General features: G+C 44.4%; 1 protein-coding gene across 1 annotated transcript; it reads left to right on the top strand.

Moving 5' to 3' along the window:
• Window positions 1-883: 883 nt before the first annotated feature.
• Trim42 (tripartite motif containing 42) lies at window positions 884-23,992 on the top strand. The gene is made up of 5 exons (XM_027934007.2): window positions 884-1,236; window positions 4,795-5,492; window positions 10,383-11,203; window positions 14,025-14,249; window positions 23,906-23,992. Exons 1-5 carry the CDS (start codon window positions 884-886, stop codon window positions 23,990-23,992), a joined length of 2,184 nt encoding a protein of 727 aa, XP_027789808.2.
• The last annotated feature ends 747 nt before the right edge of the window (window positions 23,993-24,739 follow it).

Below are 24,739 nucleotides of genomic sequence, written 5' to 3'. Positions count from 1 at the left end.
TTCTAGGGTTCCAAGTAGCTACTGCCAACCCAGTTAATGATTCTATGTACATTTCTAGCCTTTTGAGAAAAGGAACACATTGGGATGGAGTGGGGGCAGCCTGTGCCTTAGCCAAACCCCCAAAAAGCTGGAAAAAAGAAAAAACCAAGAAATATCCTGAGTGTCTTATGAATGTCACCTCATGAAAACGAGCAGTGGCTGTGTGGCAACTGACAAGATCAATGACTCCTGGAAGAGGTGCCCAAGGGAATCTGTATCTATTGGTCTTTTCATTCTTTCCCCAAATGGTGATGTCTCTTTAAATATGACTTGCTATTAATTGCAAACACTGTGTTCTGCTTTTCAAATAGAATTCTATTAAAGGAGAAAATGCCCAAGAAGAGGAAAATCATGTCAATCTGCTTTTCCAAGTCATGATACCCAGGCTTCGCCACTAAAGAAGACATACCTGAAGCAGGAAGAGCACCAAGCAAGGAGAAACAGCTTCTAAAATCTGCCCCGTAACCTGAAAGGTGACAAGTGACAGCTAAGCCTCCAGGATGCTTATTGTATCACCATGCTCTGGAGCTGGTCCAGGGGAAGCACGAAGTGTCCGTCAACCCACCTGCCACCCTCCCCCAGTGTCCCTGCTCCCTCCCCTGCATGGTGAGATATGGTGGGGAGCAGGGATTGTGACATAAGCAAATGCCCCAGCTGCCAGATGTGGATGCCAGCCCATGAGCTTCCTGTAGGGACACCACCTGTGAAGGTCCCATCAATAGCCAGCTTCTCGCAAACCCCAAATTGACTACCTCACGAGAGGACAAGGGACCTTGCATCGTAGAATGGACAGCAGGATTCTGGTAGAGGAGGTGTCAGGGCCCCTGGGGACCCGGTGACCAGCATGGCGGAAATCATAGACACCGCTATGTGCGTTTGCTCCCCGTGTTGCACGTGGCAGAGGTGTTGTCCCCGGCTGTGCTCCTGCCTGTGCTGCAAGTTCATCTTCACCTCGGAGCGGAACTGCACCTGCTTCCCCTGCCCCTACAAGGACGAGCGGAACTGCCAGTTCTGCCACTGCACCTGCGCTGAGAACCCCAACTGCCACTGGTGCTGCTGCTCCTGGGCCAATGACCCCAACTGTAAATGCTGCTGTACGGCCACCGGCAACATCAAGTGCTACTACTATGAGAGCCGCTGCTGCCGTAATGCCACCATCACTTTCCACAAAGGTCGCCTCAAGAGCATCCGCACCTCGTAAGTGCTGGCACCAATGTGGGTTCCCACTGGCTCACGAAAACTGGGGACCTCACACCAGTGGAGGGGTGCCCAGGATAAGCCAGTGCCTCCCTGAGTCCATTTCTCTGTCTGGAAAGAGAAGAGCAAGAATTCTGTAGCCAATCAGTGTATCCTACACAGCCACTAACCAAGTGACACTGAGTTCCAAACCCAAGCTCTGTTAACCATGCAAATGAGTGCTGGCCCTCTGAGCCCCACTCCCTCTACTGTACAGAATCCTCATAGCTAAGGCTGAGTGTGAGCAACCGCCAGCCACTGCCTGTGTGACCCCCCTAACCCTCCCCTGTGCCTCTGAATCCTGAGGAAAGGGAACCTCAGAGAGGTGGAGTTGCCTGGGATCACACAATTAGTAGGATGCAGAGTCAGGACTTGAACCCAGAGCCTACTCTCTGCACTTTAAAGTGCTATACAGCAAAATGGAAACAGTGACAACTGTCATGTTGTGGTGGTAGGAGGACTAATGTATGTGTTCTGTAGTCTCTTATGTGACAGTCAAATATGAATTGCTGTTCCTATTCCTTGTATGCACTTTTGATATTTGCAACATATATTGGAAAAGTAAGAACTTATATGGGCCACTTTTGACCCCAGGAACCTAGATAAGAATCTTAGATGCTTCCATATGGCTTACTTCAAGGAGGCAAGTTCATAGTTCAGCACTGTAAGATGACACGATCAGGAGGGACAGAACACTGGGAGGCAGATTCTAAGGCTTTTAAGGCTGGAAAAGCAATATTCTGTGTGCAAAGCTTTTGTGAGTCTGGGGGAAGAATATGATTCATTATGCATTTCAGCACTTAGTAGATGCTCAATAAATGTTACTCTTCACCAGGGCCTTCTCATAATATTTGCATGAATAGAGAATCTAGGATTCTGCATGCAAGTCCAGGAATTCTAAGGTGTGGACAGTAATGTGCATGCTCCTGTCTTCTCTCAACTGCCCAGCCTTGGAGAGTCCCTGAGTCCATTCCAACTGGAGAGGGATGAAATTGGTGCTTTGGGAAGATGCCTTAGGCATCAGTAGCTCCCAAATTTTGCTGTAAATTGATTGAAATCACCTGGGGATCTTTAAAAAACTATCCATGCCTAGTCCCCACCCGAAATATTCTGATTGTATTAATCTGGGATGGGACTGAGGCATCCAAAGCACCATAGCCTACTTGGCAAATGCCCTTCAGGTAATTTCAAGGTGCACAACAGCCTGGAGGGGGCGAGGGGGACACTGGGAGACTTGCCAGCCAGGTGAGACAGACAGAACCAGGTGCAAAGAGAGCTGGCCTGGGCTGGGGAGAGGCAGGGGGCCTATGCAGAGAGCAGAGGCAGGAGGGTTCAGTAAGAAGTCAGGATGCCGGGCTTGGGGACTTATTTTGACATGGAAGCATGGTCCCTGAATGCCCATTCCACACCTGAATCTTTGGGAGGGTGGGCAAGAGGCTATCAGGTGCCGGGGGCCTGGGGCACTTGTGTTCCATCTCCCAAGGCTCCTCTCCCAGCTTCTGACGCCTGCTCAGCTGGCCATCCCACCTTATTCTGATTTCCTCTCCCCCTGGCCTTCCTCTCTTTCTCCCTTCCTTTTCCATCTCTGCTGCAGCTCTCTGGGCCACTGACACCTGTCCCCTAGCCTGGGCACAGTCTTTCCTCTCGCAACTCTTCCCTTCTTCCCTCCCTCCTCTTTCTGATTTCTTATGCAGTTTCCCTGTGCGTCCTACCTCGCTTCTCAGAGTCCTATGTTTTTATTAAGTGAAGAAGGCCATCTGCTCCCCCATGTATGACTGGCCTGTACCTAGGGGCCCACACAGGAGGCTGCGGGGCAGAGAGGAAAAAGAACTGAGGACAGTGGGGCCACTAGGCTGGGGCCCAGTCTCCCAGTGCTCAGGGATGAAGCTCCAGGTGCCCAAGCCTGCAGAAGTGAGAGGCTCTCAGTCTCTCCAGGCTGCTTGGCAAATGCTCTGATTGCCTGGGCTCCCAGACACAGGCCCCTGACCCAGGGAAGACAGAGACGCAGAGAAGGTAAGAGCAAAGGAAGCCCGGCCCTAGGGTCCAGACCAAACATTCTGTGAACAGAGAAAAGACAGGGACAGCCAGAGAGGGTGTCGCTGTCCCCACCTCCGTTCCCATAGCCAAATCACTTATTTTCATAAACTGCTTTTGCTCTGGCTGTAACTTCCTAAGCCTGTGCACTTGAATTTACAAGGGTGTTACCCCTCCTTTTGTAGTTCTTATAATTAAATATATGAACTTGAGATGTTAGAGAAAGAACCTTTACATGCACAATGGTAGATACACATGCTTTCCTGGACCTGACCTCTAGTTCCTTCTCTACTGTGTACATTAGTGGGTGGTAGCAGAGAGGAGTCACTGTAGAGGCTTACTATCCACCAGCACTTAAGCACCTCATATAGATTCCCTCTTTTAGACTTCCTGACAACCTCATGAAGGAAGTAGCATTGTGAGCTTTAATTATAGAGAAGGAAACAGAGGATGAGATGTTCAGAAACCCTTGTCAAATGCGCAGCTCTGAAGTGGCACCCTCTATCATATCTGATGTGCCCAGGAGCCCAGGCCCTGATCCTCCAGAGTCAGGCCATAGGGGTTCTAGGCCTGGCCCGGGTATTGACCTCCTGGTGTCATGAGAAGGACACTTAGTCACCCTCCCCTGTGTCCCATCCTACATACAATAATAGTGACAATGTCAGTGCCCCCCAGACAGAACATAAGTGTACACCTGTAACTGGCAAGATCGGATTTACTGACTCATTGCAACAGGTGAGAACACATCTCCTGGGCCAGTGTACGTTATCTTGGTAAGAAAGCATCAGTAAGTTATAATGGGATTTGGACTCTTCTTAGGATATGGAGGTAATTTTTCTATTGGTTATCTTAATAAATCTTATCTAGAAGGTGGGAAGAACAGAGTGAGCCTAGATCTGTAATTGAGAAAAAAAAAAAAAAAAAAAACAGCACTCATTCCCATTAACTCTGATAAGAAGATGCTGGGTCATTTTTGTGGTTTGGACACTGTTCTTGTCTGAGTTCCAGCCTGAGGAAGTGGTCTTGCTTCTGCCCTAATCTCTCACAGTCACACATGGGCCCTGTCTGATGCTGGTGTTCTGGGATAGTACCAATGTCCAGCAGAACGCCAAGGCCTACCTGTCAGTGCCAGGCCAGTGTCCTGCATTTTCCTTGCTCAAAAAATAACCGCAAGTAATTGGAGTGCTACAGTCCTATGGGGACTGCTCTAGGTCCTTACAGGTGTCAAATTCAAATTTAATCCTCTCAAGAAACTCAGTGGCCTGGGTACCAACTTCATGAAGTAACAGGCAGGGAGAGGTTGCTTTCTTGCCTGAGGTCACCCAGACAAAAGGGGTGGAGGCAGGCTTGGAAACCAGGCTTCCTGCAGGAGCCCATGTCCTCTCCATCCCTCTCAGCTGCTGCCCAGCGACAGAACTGGCAGAGGTTGAGAAATGGAGCCAGCTCTTGAGCCTGTCTCCTGAAGCCCTGTGTGTCTTCTTTCAGGTCCAAGACTGCCCTGCGAGTGGGGAGCAGCGACCCACAGTTGGATGAGGTGAGGTCATTACCAGCTAGCAGTCACCTGGTGGATCACCTCACCTGCCCCATGTGCAACCGGCTGCGCCTGCACTCCTTCATGCTGCCCTGCAACCACAGCCTGTGTGAGAAGTGCCTGCGGCACCTGCAGAAACACGCCGAGGTCACCGAGAACTTCTTCATCCTCATCTGCCCGGTGTGCAACCGCTCGCACTGCATGCCCTACAGCCACAAGATGCAGCTGCCCGAGAACTACCTGCGCGGGCGCCTCACCAAGCGCTACATGCAGGAGCATGGCTACCTCAGGTGGCGCTTCGACCGCTCCTCGGGGCCCATCAACTGCCAGGTGTGCCGCAGGCACCGCATCGCCTACAAGCGCTGCACCACCTGCCGCCTCAACTTATGCAACGACTGTCTCAAGGCCTTCCACGCGGACGTGGCCATGCAGGATCATGTCTTCGTGGACACCAGCCCTGAGGACCAGGACGAGAAGATCTGCATCCACCACCCGTCCAGCCACATCAACGAGTACTGCCGCAACGACAATGAGCTGCTCTGCACCTTCTGCAAGATCGCTTTCCACAACGGCCACGACACCATCAGCCTCATAGACGCCTGCTCCGAGAGGGCCGCGGCCCTCTTCAGTGCCATCGCCAAGTTCAAAGCAGGTCTTGCTTCACTTCTCACCCCCTCCTAATTCAGGGCCTGATGGGAAGGTGGCTTGGGGCCATCTGTTAGCGAGAGCCTGGTCTCCACCTGGTGGAGGGATCCAGACCTGGGGAACCCAAGCTCCCTGCAAGTCCGGGTGCCTACACCTGACAGCTTCCACCAGCCACAGCCTCACTGCGGCTCGGTTTCCTCATCTATAAAATGGGATGAGCCTAGTAATTCCCTCACTGGGTTGCTGTGAGGATTAAGTATGCTTTTTTATAAGCATATCAAAAAAAAACTACCTGGCATAGTGCATAACAATTCTATAATCTTGGTTATGATCTTTATGTCCTTTTGGCCTCATTTTTCCCAAGAAAAATGAGGAGTATGATCATATAGTGTCCTGAAGCTCTGTAACCCTATTCAAGGTGTTTTGTCAGTGAACTTAGATATTCCCCCTCCCCTTAGTCTGCAAAAGGGAAATAAATAAGCTAATGCTGAGAATCAGTTCAATTTAAAAATTCTCCTCCCCCCATGAACTTTTCCCCAGAGTTGCAGACAGCAAAGTAAATGAACTGATAACTAAGACATAATAATGGGGAAACTCAAAAATAGCCAAGAACATTCTGGTCAATGCCTTGTCTTTCCTTAGTATGCCTGTTCATAGTTGTTTATATTGGCTAATAGAATTTAGTTGTGGCTTCTATAAGGAAAACTGACCTTGGCTTCTATCATGGAAACAAGCACAATAATAGTTCATAAAGTCCTGTAAAGTGCCCCATAATTTCTGCCTATATCTCCATCTGGTTAGGTCTGAGGAACCTGCATCCTCTTTTCCTCCAGGAACAGAAGGCAGATGTGTGTAAGCCTTGGGAACACGTCATGTCCCATCTCAATCATCCAACAGTACAGGGCATCAAAATCCTCTCCATCGAGAAGACAACTGTGCTTCAAGGAAATAATAGCACAAGGCAGCTAATAAGAGGCAGACCCCATAGATCTGACTCCAAAATCCACATTAATGCCACAGCACTCATTTGACAACCTACTCTGTATTGAACAGTGGCCATGATCTAAAATCTAACCTAACTTCTGTGGTCTGTTTCCTTAAGGAGTGGCCTACTGGCAGTGACCAGGGGCACCAGATCATGCCAGCCCCTTCCCTTTGCCATGTACTTTGCTGTCCACTGCAACAACATGCCCAAACACAAGGGGGGGGGTGGCTTTGCCCTGAGCACACAGAAAGGTCCCACTAGGTATTAAGGGGAGTTGGAGACAGATTTTGCTCCTGTTCTTGTCGCCCAGAATCTCTCAGCAGCCTGGATAGTTCAGGAGTGACATGATTTTCTCAATTGCCAAACACTGGGACATAACTGACATCCTCTTCAGCTTGGGAACCTCCAACAGGAAAGTCTTATGTTAAAGAAAGCTTGCAGGAGGCCCATTGCTCAGAAAATGGTTGGCTCCTAGAGGGTTTTCTTGAGGTAGGACTTACTGCCTGCCCAAACTAGGACTTGACCAGATTCTTTGGGGTCTCAATATGGGGAAGGAACTTCTGCCTGGAGCCTTTGTGGCTCCCATGCAGCTGTAGGTAACCTAGGTCCTTAACACAGGACAGTCAACACTAGGATAGTTTTTTCGGAGTCCAGAACACCTAAAAGTCAGACAGCCAAGTTCAATTCAAGGTTGAGGGACAATACCAGCACAAATTCCAGGGAGCCCAGCAGCTGAGAAGGTGGCAGGGATGATAGGTAAATTAGATATCAGATCTGAGTAAATAATTTAATCTGTTCATCAATGCTGAAGAAACAAAAGCATCATTTTGGAATCAGTTTGAACTTGTTCTTGACCACTGGGCTCACATATAGGGAGTACCATAAATCTGCATTTTTGAACACATCTCCAGGTTATTCAAAAGCAGGTGACTTGAGCACATTTGTTAAAAAAAAAAAAAAAAATCTGGGCCCTACAGAGAAGATCCAGTTCAGGAGTTTCACTAACAACTTTTGTGCCCTTGTCTAACCCAGTAGGCTGAGCAACAGGGATAATTTTAAAGCTCCCCATTGTGTTGTAATATGCATTTGAGACTGAGAACCACTGCACTGAGGGAGCTCAAAAATTTAGTTCCTTGCCACTCAAAATGTGGGGACCAGCAACACGGGCATCACCCAGGCTTGTTAGTAATGCAAGATCTCAGCTCAAACCCAGGCCTATTGCATCAAAATCTGTATTTAAAGCAAGAGCCCTAGGAGATTCCCTGGAGTAGGTTCCAAATCTAGCTGGAAACTGCCTCACCAGGATTTCTGGGCCCCAACTTAGGCCAATTGATTCAGAATATCAGCAAGTGAGGTGAGAGTTCAGTCTTTCTAAAGCCCCCAGGGTGATTCTGGTGCTCAGAGAAAGCTGACAACAGGTACAATTAAGAACATAGCCAGGTGTGGTGGTGCACACCTGTAATCCCAGTAGCTCAGGAGGCTGAGGCAGGAGGATTAGGAGTTCAAAGCCAGCCTCAACAACTTAGCAAAGCCCTAAGAAACTTAGCAAGACCCTGTCTCTAAATAAAATGTTTTAAAAAAATGGCTGGGCATGTGACTCAGTTGTTGAGTGCTGATGGGTTCAATCTCTGATTACCACCCCGCCACACACACACAAAAAAAAAAAAAAAAAAAAAAAAAACATAGTCTTTGGGACCAAAAAAGTAGAATTCAGGACAGGATCCAGTTTCTCCTATTTACTTGCCACATGACTCTGGGCAGTCACTTAACCCCTCTGAACCTTAGTTTCCTCATCTATAAATGGGAATAATATCTTACTGTATAGGAAGATCCATGTAATATATGATAATATATGGATCTGGTCCATAATATGTATAATATATGATAATACATGGATCTGGTCCATAATAAATGTTTAATAAATAGTAGTTAGTTTTCAGTGTGTTGCCTGAAAAAGACCTTGATTTGCCTTTGCTCTAATTCCAGCTCTTGCTAAGCCATCATATTTGTGAGGTTTGGGTCTATATGGGGTCTATTGATAGATGAATTTGTTCTATATGGGGTCTATATGAAGGATGAATTTGTTCTCCTTCAAGTGTGACAACAAACCCTGTCTTTCTGTTTTTCTCTCCTGGTGCTGCCTCTTCTTGCTCATTTAAGACATTTTTATACTCCCTCCAGACTTTGCTCTAATCAACTTAACTAATTCCCAATAAAGCCAGGAATTTCCTACCGAAGTATCATTAGCAAAGGATTACTATTGACTAGTGAAAGAAAATAATGCATAACATAGAATTTCAGCTACCACAAGTCACAGTAGACTTGCATTTGGGGAGTTCAGGGAGCACTTTGAAGGCCCTGATGAAATTAGACCCCAGGATTTTCCCTTCAGCCTAATCTGCATGGCCTCATGTAAGGGAGAAGGTGGGCAGAGATGGGGGCTTTGGGGAATAGGCCAGAAAGTGACATTGCTGACATTCGCCCCAGAGGTATTACAAAGATATTACAAGCACTTTTGACCACCTCTCCCATACTGCTCATGGTGGCAACTGTGGTCCCTGTTCTCATGCTCCAGTGGAACCCTATGTTTTCTGTTACTCCAATGCACACCATTGTTACAATGGCCACTATTCACAGAAGCCCAGCTTCCTGTGGACCAAGGATTATGTTAAACCAAGCAAAATAAATCCAGTAATCCTCACTATTAAATAAAATGTGATGAGGATTATACACCCATTCCCTGTAGCAGTGGCCTTCTATGTGGAGAATCTTACCTATCATATAGACCCCTATGCCTACAACCCTCTAAAGTCAACAAATATTTTCATCTCAAAGGTTGGAGATGGGCCTCATGCTCACTCTCCCACGCATCCTCCCATGGCAGTACCATTGGGTGTATGAAGAGAGGTGCCCTCTCCTATTCACACCTGTATCCCTCATGCCTAGAAAGACAGCACATAGCAGGGCTCCTAATGTTTGTTGACTGAATAACTAGGTGAACTTAAGATCCAAATGCCACATAAGAAGGTCCAGGGTGAATTTGTTCTCCTTCAAGTGTGACAATAGAACCTGTCTTGAAAACGAATGGGGAAAAGGCAAGAAAGGGAACATAGCTGAATCACGAGAGAGAGAAAGGGTGTGTAAGAGAGCTAGCTGTCTCCATGGAGGAAAACTGTGGCTAATTTCCTGCTGTTGTTTGGTTTGGATTCCTGGTGAATGAGACGAGGCAGCATTTACAAATAGTCATCAGATAACAAATCCCACCAGTATGTATAATTATAATGCACCTAAATAGATGAAAAAATAATAATACCAAGCAGTCATCAGAACTTTAATCTCCTGCCACTGCAAAAGCTTAGATTTCCTGCAGGAAAGGAGAAGGCCCAGTAACTTTGTGCCTTCACCTCATCTCCAGTCCAGTCTGCAACGAAGTAGAATCTGGTGGAAAGTAATATGGGGGGTGGCCTTGAACTTGTAGCCTCAGCTCCAAGGTCACAGGGATCACCCTGACTAGAGAAGGTGCCTGGAGAGGGTGGTTGTGCTTGAGGGAAGAAATGGAGGAGGAGGCCAGGAGGAGGGAGATTCCCTTCTTGAATTTTCAAGAAGGGATGATCCTGTTTCAAGCCAGCCACAAGTGACTACCTTCTCGCTCCCTCAGTCCTTGAAGCCCAGGGTGTTTGCTGCAGGCTGCTGTGGCTGTGCCATCTGGGGAGAGGAGCTTTTTTATTTTATTTATTTATTTTTTTGTAGTTGTAGATGGACAGAGTGCCTTTATTTTATTTATTTTTATGTGGTGCTGAGGATGGAGCCCAGGGCCTCATATGCACTAGGCAAGCGCTCTGCCACTGAGCTCCAGCCCCAGCCCCTGGGGAGAGGGACATTTTAACAGAAACTAACTTGGTTGTTTTGCAGTCCGATACGAAATTGATAATGACCTCATGGAGTTCAACATTTTAAAAAACAGTTTTAAATCTGACAAGGAGGCAAAGCGGAAAGAGATCAGAAATGGGTTTCTCAAGCTGCGCAGCATTCTTCACGAAAAGGAGAAGAACATCATGGAGCAGATAGAGAATCTAGAAGTGTCCAGGCAGAAGGAGATTGAGAAATATGTGTACGTCACGACCATGAAAGTGAACAAAATGGATGGCCTCATAGCCTACTCCAAGGAGGCCCTCAAGGAGACGGGCCAGGTGGCCTTCCTGCAGTCGGCCAAGATCCTGGTGGACCAGATCGAGGATGGCATCCAGAGCACCTTCAGGCCTGACCCCCATCTACGGCTGCACTCCTTGCACTGCATGCCCTTGGACTTCGCTGAGCTCTCCAGCGCCATGCACCAGCTCTTCCCCACAGGACCCAAGAAGGTATGCTCCTCGGGCGAATCTCTGCCCTCCCCCTACCCCATGCACTCTGAAATGATGATTGCCAGGAAGGTCACATTTAGTACCCATAGCTTTGGCAACCAGCAGATATACCAGCGAAGCTCCTCCTTACTGTCCTTCAACACTGCTTCAGAGAAGGCCAAGGGGGGTCCTGAGGTCTGTGGGAGAGCCCAGTCTGCTGCTCCCGCCAAAACCACAGATGGCCTCTACACTTACTGGAGTGCCACGGCCGACAACCAGCCCCCTCAGAACAGCAGCAGCTTCCATAACTGGTACTCGTTCAATGACGCCTCTGTGAAGACCCCAGGCCCCATCATTATCTACCAGACCCTGGTGTATCCAAGAGCTGCCAAGGTAAGAAATGGGGAGGGATAGGGCACAGGATGGAAGTGGGTAGTTGGGAAAGGGTGTCCATACCAATCTGACCTCTAGGATCTGGTCAGCCCTCTCTGCTTCTCTGGGCTGTGTGGTCAACCCATTCAAAAATAGGAAGTTCCTGAAATCTTCCAAGGTTGGCTTAAACCAAACCGTGTATTTAGCTCATAGTCACAAATGCATTGGAAAGCCCCACTCCCCCTGTAAAGATGGCCCCTGTATTGAAAGAGATCCCAAGTTGGGAACCAAAGGAGTTTGAAGAGACTGCTTGAAGAGTGAAACATTTCCCAAAGGAAAGGTGCAGAAACAAGTCAGAAACCCAGGTTCCATTACCTGTCTACCCTGGATTCTTCCAAATTGCTACCTTCCCCAAAGAAAATAGCCAGACTCATCATGATTTGGAACAACTGGAGCATCATCCCCAACAGAATTAAAACTCATATCTCCTGAGATACTTTTTGTTTATTGAGGGGAAAGGTAGAGAGTGGGGTCTTTCATGGTTCTCCACAAATTCCATGACCTGACCTCAGGAGACATGACTCCCCTTTGACCTTCCTGACCTGATATGGACAAATATTCAATCCAGCTGAACCTAAAGTGAATTGCTTATGAAATACTTTATTAAAATTCAAAGAGGCAAAAAAGAAAACATGTAGCCTGATTTCCCATTAGAGTACGTCTTGCCTCCTTTTCAGGGGTCCCTGTAGGGCTACCTCCCACGCCAGCCTATGGCCTGCTTCCATGTGGCAGAGCCCATCTTTTGTCCCCATAATCTAGGAATACCCCTAAGTACGATTAATATCCTCAAAGTCTAAACTAGTGTTTCTCAAACATTAATTGCTCCCAGAGATCTTGCTAAAATGCAGATTCTCTTTCAGTGGGGCCTGAAACTGTGCTCCTCAAAAACTTGTAAGTGTTGCCAAAGCTGCTATCTACAGACTGCACTTAGGAAGGTCTAAAAACAAGAAAACAAAGGTCAGAAACAAGGCAAACTTATCTCCCATTCTCCTGAAGTGTCATCCTCGATGATTGGTGTCTATTATAACTGACACTTAGAATGACCATTCTGTGTGAGGTAGAACATGTCCTCCCAGATGCTATAAGAAAGCATCCCTGATTTTCCTATAAGAGGTGCACATAACTTAGCAGCTGAACTGCAAATCCAAATGGTACTAAATCAGCAAGGCCTACATTGTGGGTGACATCAACTCATGGATGGCAGTAGGTCTCATCTCCAAGTCCACTCAGACTTCTTTGGGAGTTAGCAGGATCATGCTCTAAAGCAAAGGGGCTGGGGGGGACTGCTCTCTATGTGGGCTTGGGATAGTCACCCCATGCCACCTATCAGTCGTCCCAGAATGAACATAGGAGAGGGCCTACCCAGAACAAGCAGTCAAGTCATTGGCAATCAAGAGAGGACACTACTGCCAGACAGTGATATTTGACGTAAAAAATTCACTGATCCCTGTTAGAATTGTGGGATGGAGCTCATGTGTGAATCATGGTGCTCCATCATGTAAAAGATAAACTCTGTGTTGACGACTCTCTCAAATGTTTAAGATTCTGGCATAGAAAATACTCTTGTAAATTGTTAATATGTTTTGTAAAAACCCTAGAGATTTTTAGACTCAACTTTATTTCCTGAAATTCCTTTCTAAGAAATGATTAAAAATTCAGATGAAGATTCATGTCCAAATGTGTTCATTGCAGTATTTATTATTAGAGTATAAAATTAGAAACAACCTAAATGTTCAACTGTAGAAGGAGTTAATTATTTATGGAGCAGTTTTTAAAGACGGTGGTTTGCTGAATATTTAATGATAAATAAAAATATATAAAATACAATAAGTGAGAGAAAGAAGGAATCAATACAACATAATCTAAATTAAAAGTATTTGCATATTTGTGTGTATTCCAATATTAGAAAAATATAACAGTGAACTAACTGGATTGCAGGATTATTAGCATTACTTATTTTTTTCCCTTCTACTTTTTCTGTATTTTCCAGATACAATAAGTATGTTTGTTTTGATAGAAAAAATTATGTTAATTTTTATTAAGTTTTATAACTTCATTTGTAAAATTTGTATACCTGTAAAATGGTAAATTTTCTCTCATAACATTAAAATTTTAAGCATTAGATATCTGCTTTGAAAATACATTTATTATAAGATACTATAATCCCAGACACCATCTGCTAATTGAGACTTGTTAATATATATCTCTTCCCAGGAGTTGATATTTTGTGTTTTGAATGTGTTCATGGATTCACCATTATTGGATAAGTCATTTCACCACTCTGGATAGTTCCTTGGGTATAATATAGGGGTTGGGATAGTTAAGCTCTTTATCTTAAAGGATTCTGTGGTTCCGCTGAAATTTGCTAAATGTATCCATTCTGGGTCTATAAAATGGGATAATACAGTCCATCTTCCTGGAGTTGTGAGGATTACGTGAATCAAGGATGGTAATGCCTGACACGGAATTTGATGCATAGCAGGTGTTCAGTAAATAGTAGCTGCTTTTGTTAGTGGTGTCTAAAGGATAATTGTCAACTCCATGTTGACTGACAGTAAAAACCCAGAGTAGCATTCTTCTGTTTCTGAAGGCCATCACAAGCACCAAGCCAGGCTCATCCAAGACTGTGGCACAGGGCCTAATCCAAAGCCCTCAGCAGCTGCAGGGGCTGGGGTTAGCTGCCCCACAGATCGTTAACAGTATAAATCTTTATGGGAAAGAAGGCTGAGTGGTGTGGACCAGTACAGCTAGCACCACACGGACATGTTCATTTCTCCCATAGGTTTACTGGACATGCCCAACAGAAGACGTGGACTCTTTTGAGATGGAATTCTATGAAGTTGTCACTACCCCTCCTAACAATGTGCGGACAGAACTCTGTGGACAAATTCGGGACATAATGCAGCAGAATATAGAACTACACAATCTAACGCCCAACACGGAATATCTGTTCAAAGTGAGAGCCATCAATGACAATGGTCCTGGACAGTGGAGTGACATCTGTAAGGTACTGTGCACACTGTTTCTCAGATTGTCTTGATGGCCTCTGGATGTGGCTCTGTTAGAATGGTTATGAGATCACAGAACCCAGAAGAACTCTCCCTCTAAGCTCAAGAAATCTGTAACTCACAGCAAATGGGGCTACTGGCCTCACCCAGACTTTGCAAATGGGGCTGAGAATTTTAAGTTCTGCTTTATTCATAAACCATTTGTTCCAGGTCTGGGGTCAGGAGGCAGAAATTCAAAGGAAAATAAGGCATAACTCCAGCCTCCAAGGTGCTCAGGATATATCTAGTAAATGAATAATTGTTGTGTGAGAAAAATAAGAAATAATTGAAGTATAAGAAAAATTAAAATGGAGTGCTGTCCCTAAGCAAAGATAGAATGCTAAATTGAACAAATATAAATACAGGACACCCAGTTAAATTTGAATTTCTCACAAAACAACAGATAAATTTTTTGGTATAAGTTTGTCCCATATAAATTTTAAGACCATTAATACTAAAAATAATCATTTTTTTTGTTTATCTGAAAGCTAAGAGTAGCTATTAAGCAGGTCAAGTAGGCCCCACCCTCAAAAAAAGTACCAGATTGCTACTATCTGCTTTATGATGTAAGGCTGATTCTTCTTTATATTCCCAGGGGACACACACTTATAATTTTATTGATATTAAAAGGAGAAAGACAAGGCAAAAAATATCAAGACTGCCCAGAGTTATGTTGCTGGAGAGCCATGATGGTATTCTTTGGAATTGGACTAGCTTGTGTCTTAATCAGAAATTCTTTAGAAGGAAAAAGGGCAAGTCCATTCATTTCAGCTTTTGCAAACAGGAAACTGATGCTGTTGAAAAGGAAGTCTCATGAGACCCCTGCCATGATTCCCAAGGGGACTGGAAAGTCATCAGTCAATCCCCTCCCCCACTCTCTTTCCCTCTCCCTCTCTCTGCCTCCTACTTATCTCTGCTTCTCTCTGAATCTGTACCATTTTTGCCTAGCCCTTAATTTCTGCTCCCCTAAATTTTGCTTGTATGTGGTTTGGGACAGTCTTGGTCCAATCTCTGAGTGGTCTCAACTCCAGGGCCAGACAGCATCTCCAGGGCCCCACTCTGTCTCCTTGGTCAGATGTTTGAGGAAATGCATCTGATTGGTTGCTGCCTCTAGGCATGGGGGAATACAGGAAGTATGGCGAGGCAGGCTTTGCTCTCTTGGGTAGCAACTGGCATCATGCATGGCTTCTGGAGCCCAGCACCCACATGCACATCCACCCCAACTCCAAGGTCAGACACTTGCATGGGAGGGAGATGAGAGAACCCGCCTGGTCCTTCCACCCCTGCAACCCGGCCATAGCCCTGCCTGGTAGTTGGCTCCCCCTTATCCTTGGTACCCCCCTCTTCAGAGCGTGGAATGCCCCCTAGCTGACACCACATTTTGCACTGTGTCCTCTTCACTATGGATTTTTCCTTTAATATCTCTGCCTTCTCAGAGTTTTTAAGAATCCCTCCAAAATATCTTGCCCATAAAGAGCATTTGGTGCTGTCATGACATTTTTAAAAATGCATCTTCTGTCGTTTCTAGGTGCTAGGAATAGAGGGGCAGAGGGATAGGTGCATGTCCTCCATAGGCCATCTCACCCTTCTGGGTCTTTCTTAGGCGGTTACTTTGTGGCTCCTCTGAAACTACGAACTCCTTGAGAACAAAATTCACAGCTAATCCATCTTTCTATTTCCCACGATGCTTACCACAGCAGTTTGCATCTAGCAGTTCTTAATGGTTATTGAGTGAATACATGAGTGAAAATGTGGCCAAACAAATGAATATATGAATGAATGTCTACATTAAAAAGTGAAGAAATAAATTGATAAATAAAATTAATAATTACAAAGTACCATAAGATGCCCGAAAGCTAAATGTTTTATATAATCAGTCGAGAAATAACATTCCCCTGAAATTGTGTTTATGCGATTTAATTTACCCTCCCCCATAAGAGAAGGAAATGCATTTCAGTCCCTTTGCTTTTCAACACAATATCTAAATGAGTGGAGTCCTAATTAATGAGGTTTTCTGGAAGCTTCATTTTTATCTGACTCGAAGAGCTGCAATATATAGATTTTCCCTTCGGCAGTCATCTTCCTCCCTTCTTGGTGGTGAGATTAGCATTCCGGGGGAAACACTGGTTTCCTTAACATTTGTCATGATTTGCATAAGTAAAGGCTTCAGAAGCAAATGAAAATAAGATGGTGTGTTTGAATGACATTTACAAAGCTTCATAAAAGTAATGACTTTAGCTCTTTGCTATAAAATCGAAAATTTTTCCTTTGGCATCAGGACGATGCAGGTATTCCTGAAAGGTTTCATTTAAATGCTGCAAAGAGGAAGCAGACTCATTTCTGATCCAAAATGCAATATTTCCATCCATATGCACTTTTGTAAAAGAAACGAAATAACACCTTTTATATTTGATTTGCATAGTCTAAGACTTTTTGATTTTTTTAAGAGGTTTTCTTTGGAGTATAGGGCATGCAATGGGAAGATTAACCTTAAGACTTTCTTTAAAGGTCCCAATTAAAGGTCAACTCTGCATCAGACTCTGTAGACTCATTATCCCCAATCATCCAAACCACTTAGCATGGAGGGATTTACTGCTTCATTCTACAGATGAGGAAAGTGAGGCTCAGGAAAGGAAAACGTCCAGCCTCCTGTAAGATCAAGGATGGACTGACTTGGAACCTGAGTCTGTATCCAAAGCCAGAGCCTTTGTCCACCTATGCCATAAACAGATGCAACAAGGTCTGGGGCGGGGTGGGCTCACCCCTGGGGACATACTCCAGAAGAGCATTGTCAAAGTCAACAGCAGGGAAAGCCAAAGTTTTATTTATATGAGAGCTAGAAGTTGCATGGGAAAGAGCATCAGGTTGGGGCTCCTGTATCTGGGTGCAAGTCCCAAGTACAATAGGTCGCACATTCCATGGAGATGGGCACCATGCTGGTCTCACTCAACCTTCTTTGCCCATGTCCCCAGCTGACAGCTCCTAACATCAAAGAGCCTCATTGTCAACTTGAAGGGTAGAGAAACGCCTTCTCGGAGAAGTCATGCATTCTTTGGCCTCAGTTTCGCTCCAGATCTTCCTCCAGTCCTGTGCACACCTGCTGACCACCATTCACACTTTTGTGAATGCACTGTCTCACTTGACTGGCTCCTGCTCATGTCAAGCCTCAGCTAACTTCCATGAAGTCTTCCCATGACAAAATCAAACTGACCATCAGTGTATTGGTTTTCTATTGCTGCCATATACAAATGATATATGACCTTACAGTTGTGAAGATAGAAGTCCAAAACGGGTCTTCCCGGGTAAATGAAAGCATCAGCAATGCTACATTCCTCCTGGAGAGTCTAAGGAGGAATCCATTTCCTCCCCTTTACCAGTCTCTAGGGGCCACCTGCACCCCTTGGCTCATGGTCTCTTTCTGCATCTCCAAAGCCAGCAGCATTGGTCTGAGTCCTTCTCATGCTGCATCCCTATGGCTCTCCTCCACCTCCACCTTCCACCTGAAGAAGCCTTGCAATGACCTGATCCACCTGATGGCCCAGGAGGATCTCCCCACCTGGAGACCTGCTGCCTAGCAATCTTACTTCCCCTTTGCCGTCTAATATAGTGTATTCAAAGGTTCTAGGATTAGGACGGAGACATCTGTGAGATTACTCTGCCTACCACAATCTGTAAACTGAGTTCCTAGATGACACCAGATTTGGAGATAAAACTTCAAGGCCAACAAAAGTCTCAAATTGGTGCTTTCCAGGTCTTTCCCTATAGCTCTTCAGGAAATGCAGCCACCCCTGTTCCCACCCAGCATCTCAAAGCCCTTCCCAGTCTGTCAGCCGGGCAGTGTCGGGTGCTCAGGAAGTAGTCCTTGGGACTCTGCGTGCTGCTGCTCCTGTTGGAGCCACGGCCTCAGAGCAGGGGTTCCTGGCCATCGGGCCTCCCCGTCCAGCTCCTTCTCTTTCCCTGCTGCAGAATGTCTCCCCAGGCTGAGCCACTCATTGTCAAGTGTTGAGGCTGAAGGACAGTTTGAGTGACTACCACCATTCCATAGTCTAAAAACTACCCCACAGCCACCCACATGCTCACAGTGGGTCTGAAGTGATACCTACGTCCTTTGCACTCCCTGTCCCCTTAGAATTTATTGTTTTCTAAAGAGCCTCTGACACATGTCAATCAAACTTTACTGGTCCCTCCCTACCTGCCCTGCAGAGACATTTGAACCCTGGAGTGCATATAACTTAGGCTCAGTCAAGCTGGACCTGAGTTTTATTTCATCTCATACACAAAGGGTTTAATTAATAATAGACCTCAGTTCATGGTCCATTAACACTTGTCTATGCAAGGTGCTTTTCTTATTTACATATTCCTTTTTGTGACATCTGTTGTTTTATGTGTGTCTTTTTGTTTTTATGTGTTCTTGCATGAGGCATATTGTGTTTTAATGCGTTACTGATTTCCACAAATAGCAGGTAGAGTGTCGCATATCTTGCTTTGTTTCTTTCCCTCTTTTTCTCTTAATACTGTGTTTTTATGATCCATCCCTGTCCTTATGGCCATCTTGTCCCTTTTTTTAATTCTAATTTTTTAATTTGTTCTAATTAGTTATACATGACAGTAGAATGCATCTTTTAATTTGTTCTAATGAGTTTTACATGACAGTAGAATGCATTTTGACACACTGTACAAAAATGGGGTACAAATTCTCCTTCCTCTGACTGAACAAGGTATAGTCACCCAGGGAGTATAATCATACATGTATATAGGGTAATAATGTCTGTCTCATTCTACAGTCTTTCCCATCCCCACATCCCTTCCCCTCCCCTCTGCACAATCCAAAGCTCCTTCAATCTTCCTTACCCACCCACCCTCATTATGGATTAGTATCCACGTCTCAGGGAAAACATTTGAGGGGTTTGGCTTATTTCACTTAGCATGATATTCTCCAGCACCATCCATTTACCTGCAAATGCCATAATTTCATTCTTCCTTAAGGCTGAGTAATATTCCATGGGTATATATACCACAATTTCTTTATCCATTCATCCGTTGAAGGGCATCTCAGTTGGTTCCATAGTTTAGCTATTTGTGAATTGAGCTGCTATAAACATTGATGTGTCCCTTATTTTTGATGTGGTCACCTACTCATCCAGGATGGACACTCAGGTGACCACCAGTAATGCTGCAGTGAGCAGACTTACCTGGGACACCTTGAGGGTGGCATGGGACAGAAAAACATCCCTGAGTTATCACATGGATTTCCTAGGGCTCCCATAACAACAGGCTTCAGACTGAGTTGCTGAAACAGAAATTTACTCGAAGTCCAAGAGCAGTGTCAACAGGGCTGCTTCCTCCCGAGGCCTCTGCCCTTGGCTGACAGATGGCTGCCTTCTCACTGGTCCTCATAGTCTTTCCTCCAGCAGGCATATCCCTGGCATGTCTCTGTGTACCCACTTTTCCTCCTACAAGCACATCAGTCAGGCAGGAGCAGAGCTCCCTCTAATCACCTCACTTATCACTTCTTTGAAGTCCCTATCTCCAAACAGAGTCACATTCTGAGGTGCAGGGTGAGGGGTGGGCAGGACTTCAACATAAGAATTTTGGAGGGACCATTTAGCCCATGTCAGAATATTCAATGGGTGAAACTCCCCGTCATAGATAGTGGGGTGTTTAATTTGCCCACATTCATGAATGCTTCCGTGAGGAATAGATGAGGCCCCCATGATTTAAGCCCCACCCACATTCAGTGAGATCTAGCTTTCTACTCTTCTGCTAACCCAATTGTTATAAAGTGGTATCTCCTTAAGGTTTTAAATTTCATCTCATAGATAAGTTTTCAGGATTCCCTCTTCAGTGAATAGTCTGTGAATATCCCTTGCCAGTTTTTCTACTGTATTTTCCTTTTCCAAGTGATTTGCAGGATGTCCCTTACATATGCTAGACAATGGCTTTAGACATTGCTAATACACTCTCCCCTTTTGACATTTGTCTATTTCCTTTGGTCATAGTGTACTTCATCAAACAGCAGAAATCTTCAACTTTCATATAATCAAAGTCAATTATTTTTTTTCCTTATGGTTTGACCTTTTGAAGTTTTGTTTTAAAAGTATTTCCCTTAGATCCAAAAGGTAATCTTCTATATATTCTTTTATTAAATTTGCTGTTTCACCTTTCAAATTTAGTTATTTAATCCATACAGACTTCAACTTTGAATGCAACGCTAACTAGAAAGTTCTTGTTTTTCCATCTGGTGAGCCAGTTTCCCCAAAACCACCTACCAAGCAATCTTTTCTCTGTGAGTCTAAAACCAAGGTGCCACTTTAACCTTACATTAAGTCCCCTTAAGTCTCTATTATGTCCTGTTCGTCTATGGACTGTTCTTATGTCAATGCCTGTTATGGTTTGGATGTGAGGCGTCCCCCAAAAGCTCACGTGTGAGACAATGCAAGGTTTGGAGGAGAAGTGATAGGGTTATAGCCTTGACCTAGTTAGTTAATTAATCCCTGAAGGGATTAACTGAGTGGTAAGTGGAGGCAGGTGGGGTGTGGCTGGAGGAAGTGGTTCATTGGAGGCGTGGCTATGGGGTATATATTTTGTATCTGGAGAGTGGAGACTCACTCTGCTTTCTGATCACACTGCGAGCTGCTTTCCTTTGCCACACTCTTCTGCCATGATGTTCAGCCTCACCTGGAGCCCAGACCAATGGAATTGGCCTTCTATGAACCAAAACCTCTGAAACCATGAGCGCCCAAATAAACTTTACCTCCTCTATAGCTGTTCTGGCTGGATCCTTTTAGTCACAGCAGCAAAAAAAGCTGACTAAAAAAAATGCCACACTGTTTTATTGTTTTTTAACTTCAGCTTTGTACCTTGTCTTGATGAACTGCTCAGTTAAGTATCTCCATTACCCTTCTTTCTTTTTTATGATCTATTTAGATAATCACAGAGCTCTATTCTTTTACATAAGTTTTGGAGTAAGTAAATTTAATCCATTAAAAAAAAAAAACACTCCAGATAGAATTTGACTAGAAAGACACTGAGTCGATAATTAGGAGAAAATTAATATTGATATTTTTGAAGAATATCTGGACATTTATTCAAACTATCTTATATGGGCTTTGCTAGGGTTTTTTTTCCTGTAGCAGTACTATGTATTCCTGGGTAAACCATATAGTTTAGAAAGCTAACAGCGACTTAAAAACTATAGTTCACTATATTGTATTGTATACTGGAAATTTGCTAAAAGTTTAAGTGCTCTGATCACACACACAAAAGGAATCATTATGTGAGGTGACACATATTCTAATTTGCTTGATTTTTATAATTATATTTCACTATCTATATGCATATCATAACATCATGCTGCATATCTTAAATATATCCAACAAAAATAAATAAAACAAACTTTGTTCATATTATAAATGTTGTTTTCTATTTCATTATTTTTCTAATGGATTCCTGGTTTGGAATTAAGACTGTTGCTGTCTGTAGACTAATCTTGATTTGAGAAATCTTTAAAAATTTTATATTAACATTCTGAGAATCTAACCTGTTGATTCTTTTTTTTTCCCAAAACATTTGATCATATCATCTATAAATTATGATGTTTTTTATCTCTTGCCTTACAATATTTAAACCTGTATTTCTTTTTCTTTCCTAATAGCTTTGGTGAGTGCCTTGAGTCATACATAAAATGGAAGCAGAGATAGCAGGTCTCTTTGTCATATTCCTCATCTTTAAGTTACTCCAATGAATTATTATTTTTGATTTTGTGGTATGTAAACCTTAATAAGTTAAGGAAATTTTCTTCTAAGTTTCTGAGAACATGTGCATAGTGGAACATTCATTTTTTGTGTGTTACTTGAGACAGTTTTTCTCCTTTAGGCCTTTTTTGATAGCGTAAATTACAATGACTGATTTATTTTTTTATTTTATTTTTGTTGTTGTGGTTGACTGAGATTAAACCTAGGCCCTTGTACAGGCTAAACATACATTCCACCTTTGAGCTATAATCTAACCTTCAATGAAGGATTTTTCTGATGATAAATTCTACTTGCATTCATGGAATAGACCCTACATGATCATCATGTGTCATTTTTAATATACTACTTCAATAACTACCTTCAGTTAGCTCCCTTTTAATTTAGATTATTACATCTGTAATAATAAGTGAACTGGGTTTATAATTTTTTGCTTGTATTATTTATCTGATTCTAGAATCAGTATTTCAGTGACTTAATAAAAGAAGCTGTGAAGCTTTTGCTCTTCTCCTATTTTTTAAAGCAGCTCTATCTTACAAGTTTGGTAGGATTCATTTGGAAAGCAATATGAGCCCAATGCATTTGGGACAAGGGAGGGGACGTCAAGTATAATTCTCAGTGACTTATTCCAATTTCTGTCTTTCTGCTTCTATCTTCTGTTTATCTGGTCCCCTTGTTCACAGACACAGCTCAGCTCTCCCTGTCCTATTCTCATGCCACACACAATCTGTCTTTGTCTATCTTGACTATTGTATGAGGCAAAAGTTCAAATCCTCCTTTTCCATAAGAGTCAGATCCTAGCTGCTCATACCATGTGACCCTTTCCTTATTGCCCTGATGGTTCTGTGTGCATATCTTACCTTACTTTTCTTTTTTCAAAGTTATTTTTATGCATTATTTCCATTTTTACCCAGCCATAGATAATGTGATGTATATAACATGAGCTTTACCTCCCATGAAACTTTGTTTTCTCTAAAACCAAAAATAAATTTTATAAAAGTAGAGAGCATAATGCTAGTAGGTATCTAATTTATTTTTGCCCTTTTCCTTTGTATACAAATATAGAAAGGTAAAAGCTTTGTACATGAATGACTCTGTGCTTTGTATAAATGTTCCTCTTCACCATGTACATCCCATCCTACCCCATCTGCCCCACAAGCCCTCATTCCAGGCAGAGCGCTTTACCCAGTGAAATCTTTCCTTCCAGGGTCTCAACCTGACTCCCTAAATGTGTCTTCAGTGAGTGAGGATCAGGAAGGAATGAGACTGCTGCCAGACTGGAGAGGTGGAGAAACCACCATTTTTTAAAGGCAAGGCGTGGAGTCACATCTAAGCAGAGTCAGGGAGATTTCTAGGAGAGTCCTGCTTAGCACTCACACCCAGTGCAACCTTTTCTAAGATGTTTTCCCTTTTCTAAGAAATATCTCTTTACCATCACCAGTGTTAGGACTATGGAGTTGAAAAACAGTCATTTCTCCCATCCCCCAGTCACGGTGCTCTCAGTCTGGTAAGAAAATCAAACATATCAGGCAAGTTCCAGGTGCTGGTGAAAGATGCCGGAACTACTCTAGGGTGAGCCCACCTAGGGTGTAGCCCCGACGCCCACCTTCAAGGCACTTATGTGAGCTGCCTTGAAGGAAGCAGGACCTGGTCTGCGGAATCTCGGCCCCAGCACACTGTGAAAGCTGTCTGGTCCTCTGAGCCTGGGTTTCTTAGTCTCTGAACTGGGGCTGACAGCACGTGCTCTTGAGGAGGACCTGAGGGTTTCAGAGCTGTGTGTGCAGTGTCTGGCATGGTAAGGCTGGGCTCATAGGAACTGCTGTTCCTCCACAGCTGGTGTCAAGGCTGTCTGCTTCTCCCTGCAGGTGGTGACACCCGACGGGCGTGGGAAGACGCGAGCTAAGTGGGGCCTGCTGAAAAACATCCAGTCTGCCCTCCAGAAGCGCTTCTGAGTCCTGCAGAAACCCTCCAAGATGCGCCACAGAAGAGACATATATATATCACACATGGGGATGTATTTTTCTCACCATTTTCTTTGAGGAGGTGGCGGATGAATGTCCCCAGTGCCTCTGAGTTTTCCAACAGAAGTCTTCTAAGAGCTAATAAAAGGACATGCCTGACCTCATGGCTGGCTGTTTGTTCATTATGATGAAACTAAGATTTCAAAACAGGCAGCAAGTCATCTGGTCTCCCTCGGCTCGGGGGCAACCCTGAGCCCCAGCTGGGAGGTGCTGTGTGTACAGCAAGAGCCAAGCCCCTGGGTAACAAAAAGAACATCATCTATGGTGGTATTATGATTTTGGTTAGGTGTCCCCTCCAAAAGCTCATGTGTGAGACAATGCAAGAAAGTTTAGAGAAGGAACGATTGGGTTCTAAGAGGTTTAACCTAATCTGTGAATAAATCTCCTGACAAGGATTAAGTTGGTGGTAACTGAAGGCTGGCAGGATGTGGCTGAAGGAGGTGAGTCACTGGGGCTGTAGGTTTATACTTTGTCCTTGATGAGAAGAGCTTTTTCTCTGCTTCCTTCACATTCCCAGTTGCTTTCCTCTACCACACTCTTCTGCCATGACGCCCTGCCTCCCCTGCAGTCCACAGCAATGGAGTCAGCCATCTATGGACTGAGAACTCTGAACCCAGAAGCTCCCAGATAAACTTCTCCTCCTCTAATTGTGCTTGGCAGGTCTTTTGGGCAGAGCAG

Source organism: Marmota flaviventris, chromosome 8, assembly GCF_047511675.1.
Source record: "Marmota flaviventris isolate mMarFla1 chromosome 8, mMarFla1.hap1, whole genome shotgun sequence".
Lineage (NCBI taxonomy): Eukaryota > Metazoa > Chordata > Mammalia > Rodentia > Sciuridae > Marmota > Marmota flaviventris.
The sequence above is the reverse complement of the archived record's forward strand: the minus strand, read 5'-3'. Positions and strand labels throughout refer to the sequence as shown.

What these genes read in the sequence shown, in the direction of transcription:
- Trim42 (XM_027934007.2), top strand. Translation starts at nt 884, where the DNA reads ATGGCGGAAATCATAGACACCGCTATGTGCGTTTGCTCCCCGTGTTGC. An exon ending in CTCAAGAGCATCCGCACCTC is followed by an intron (nt 1,237 to 4,794) that starts GTAAGTGCTGGC and finishes GTCTTCTTTCAG; the next exon opens with GTCCAAGACTGCCCTGCGAG. An exon ending in TGTATCCAAGAGCTGCCAAG is followed by an intron (nt 11,204 to 14,024) that starts GTAAGAAATGGG and finishes TTTCTCCCATAG; the next exon opens with GTTTACTGGACATGCCCAAC.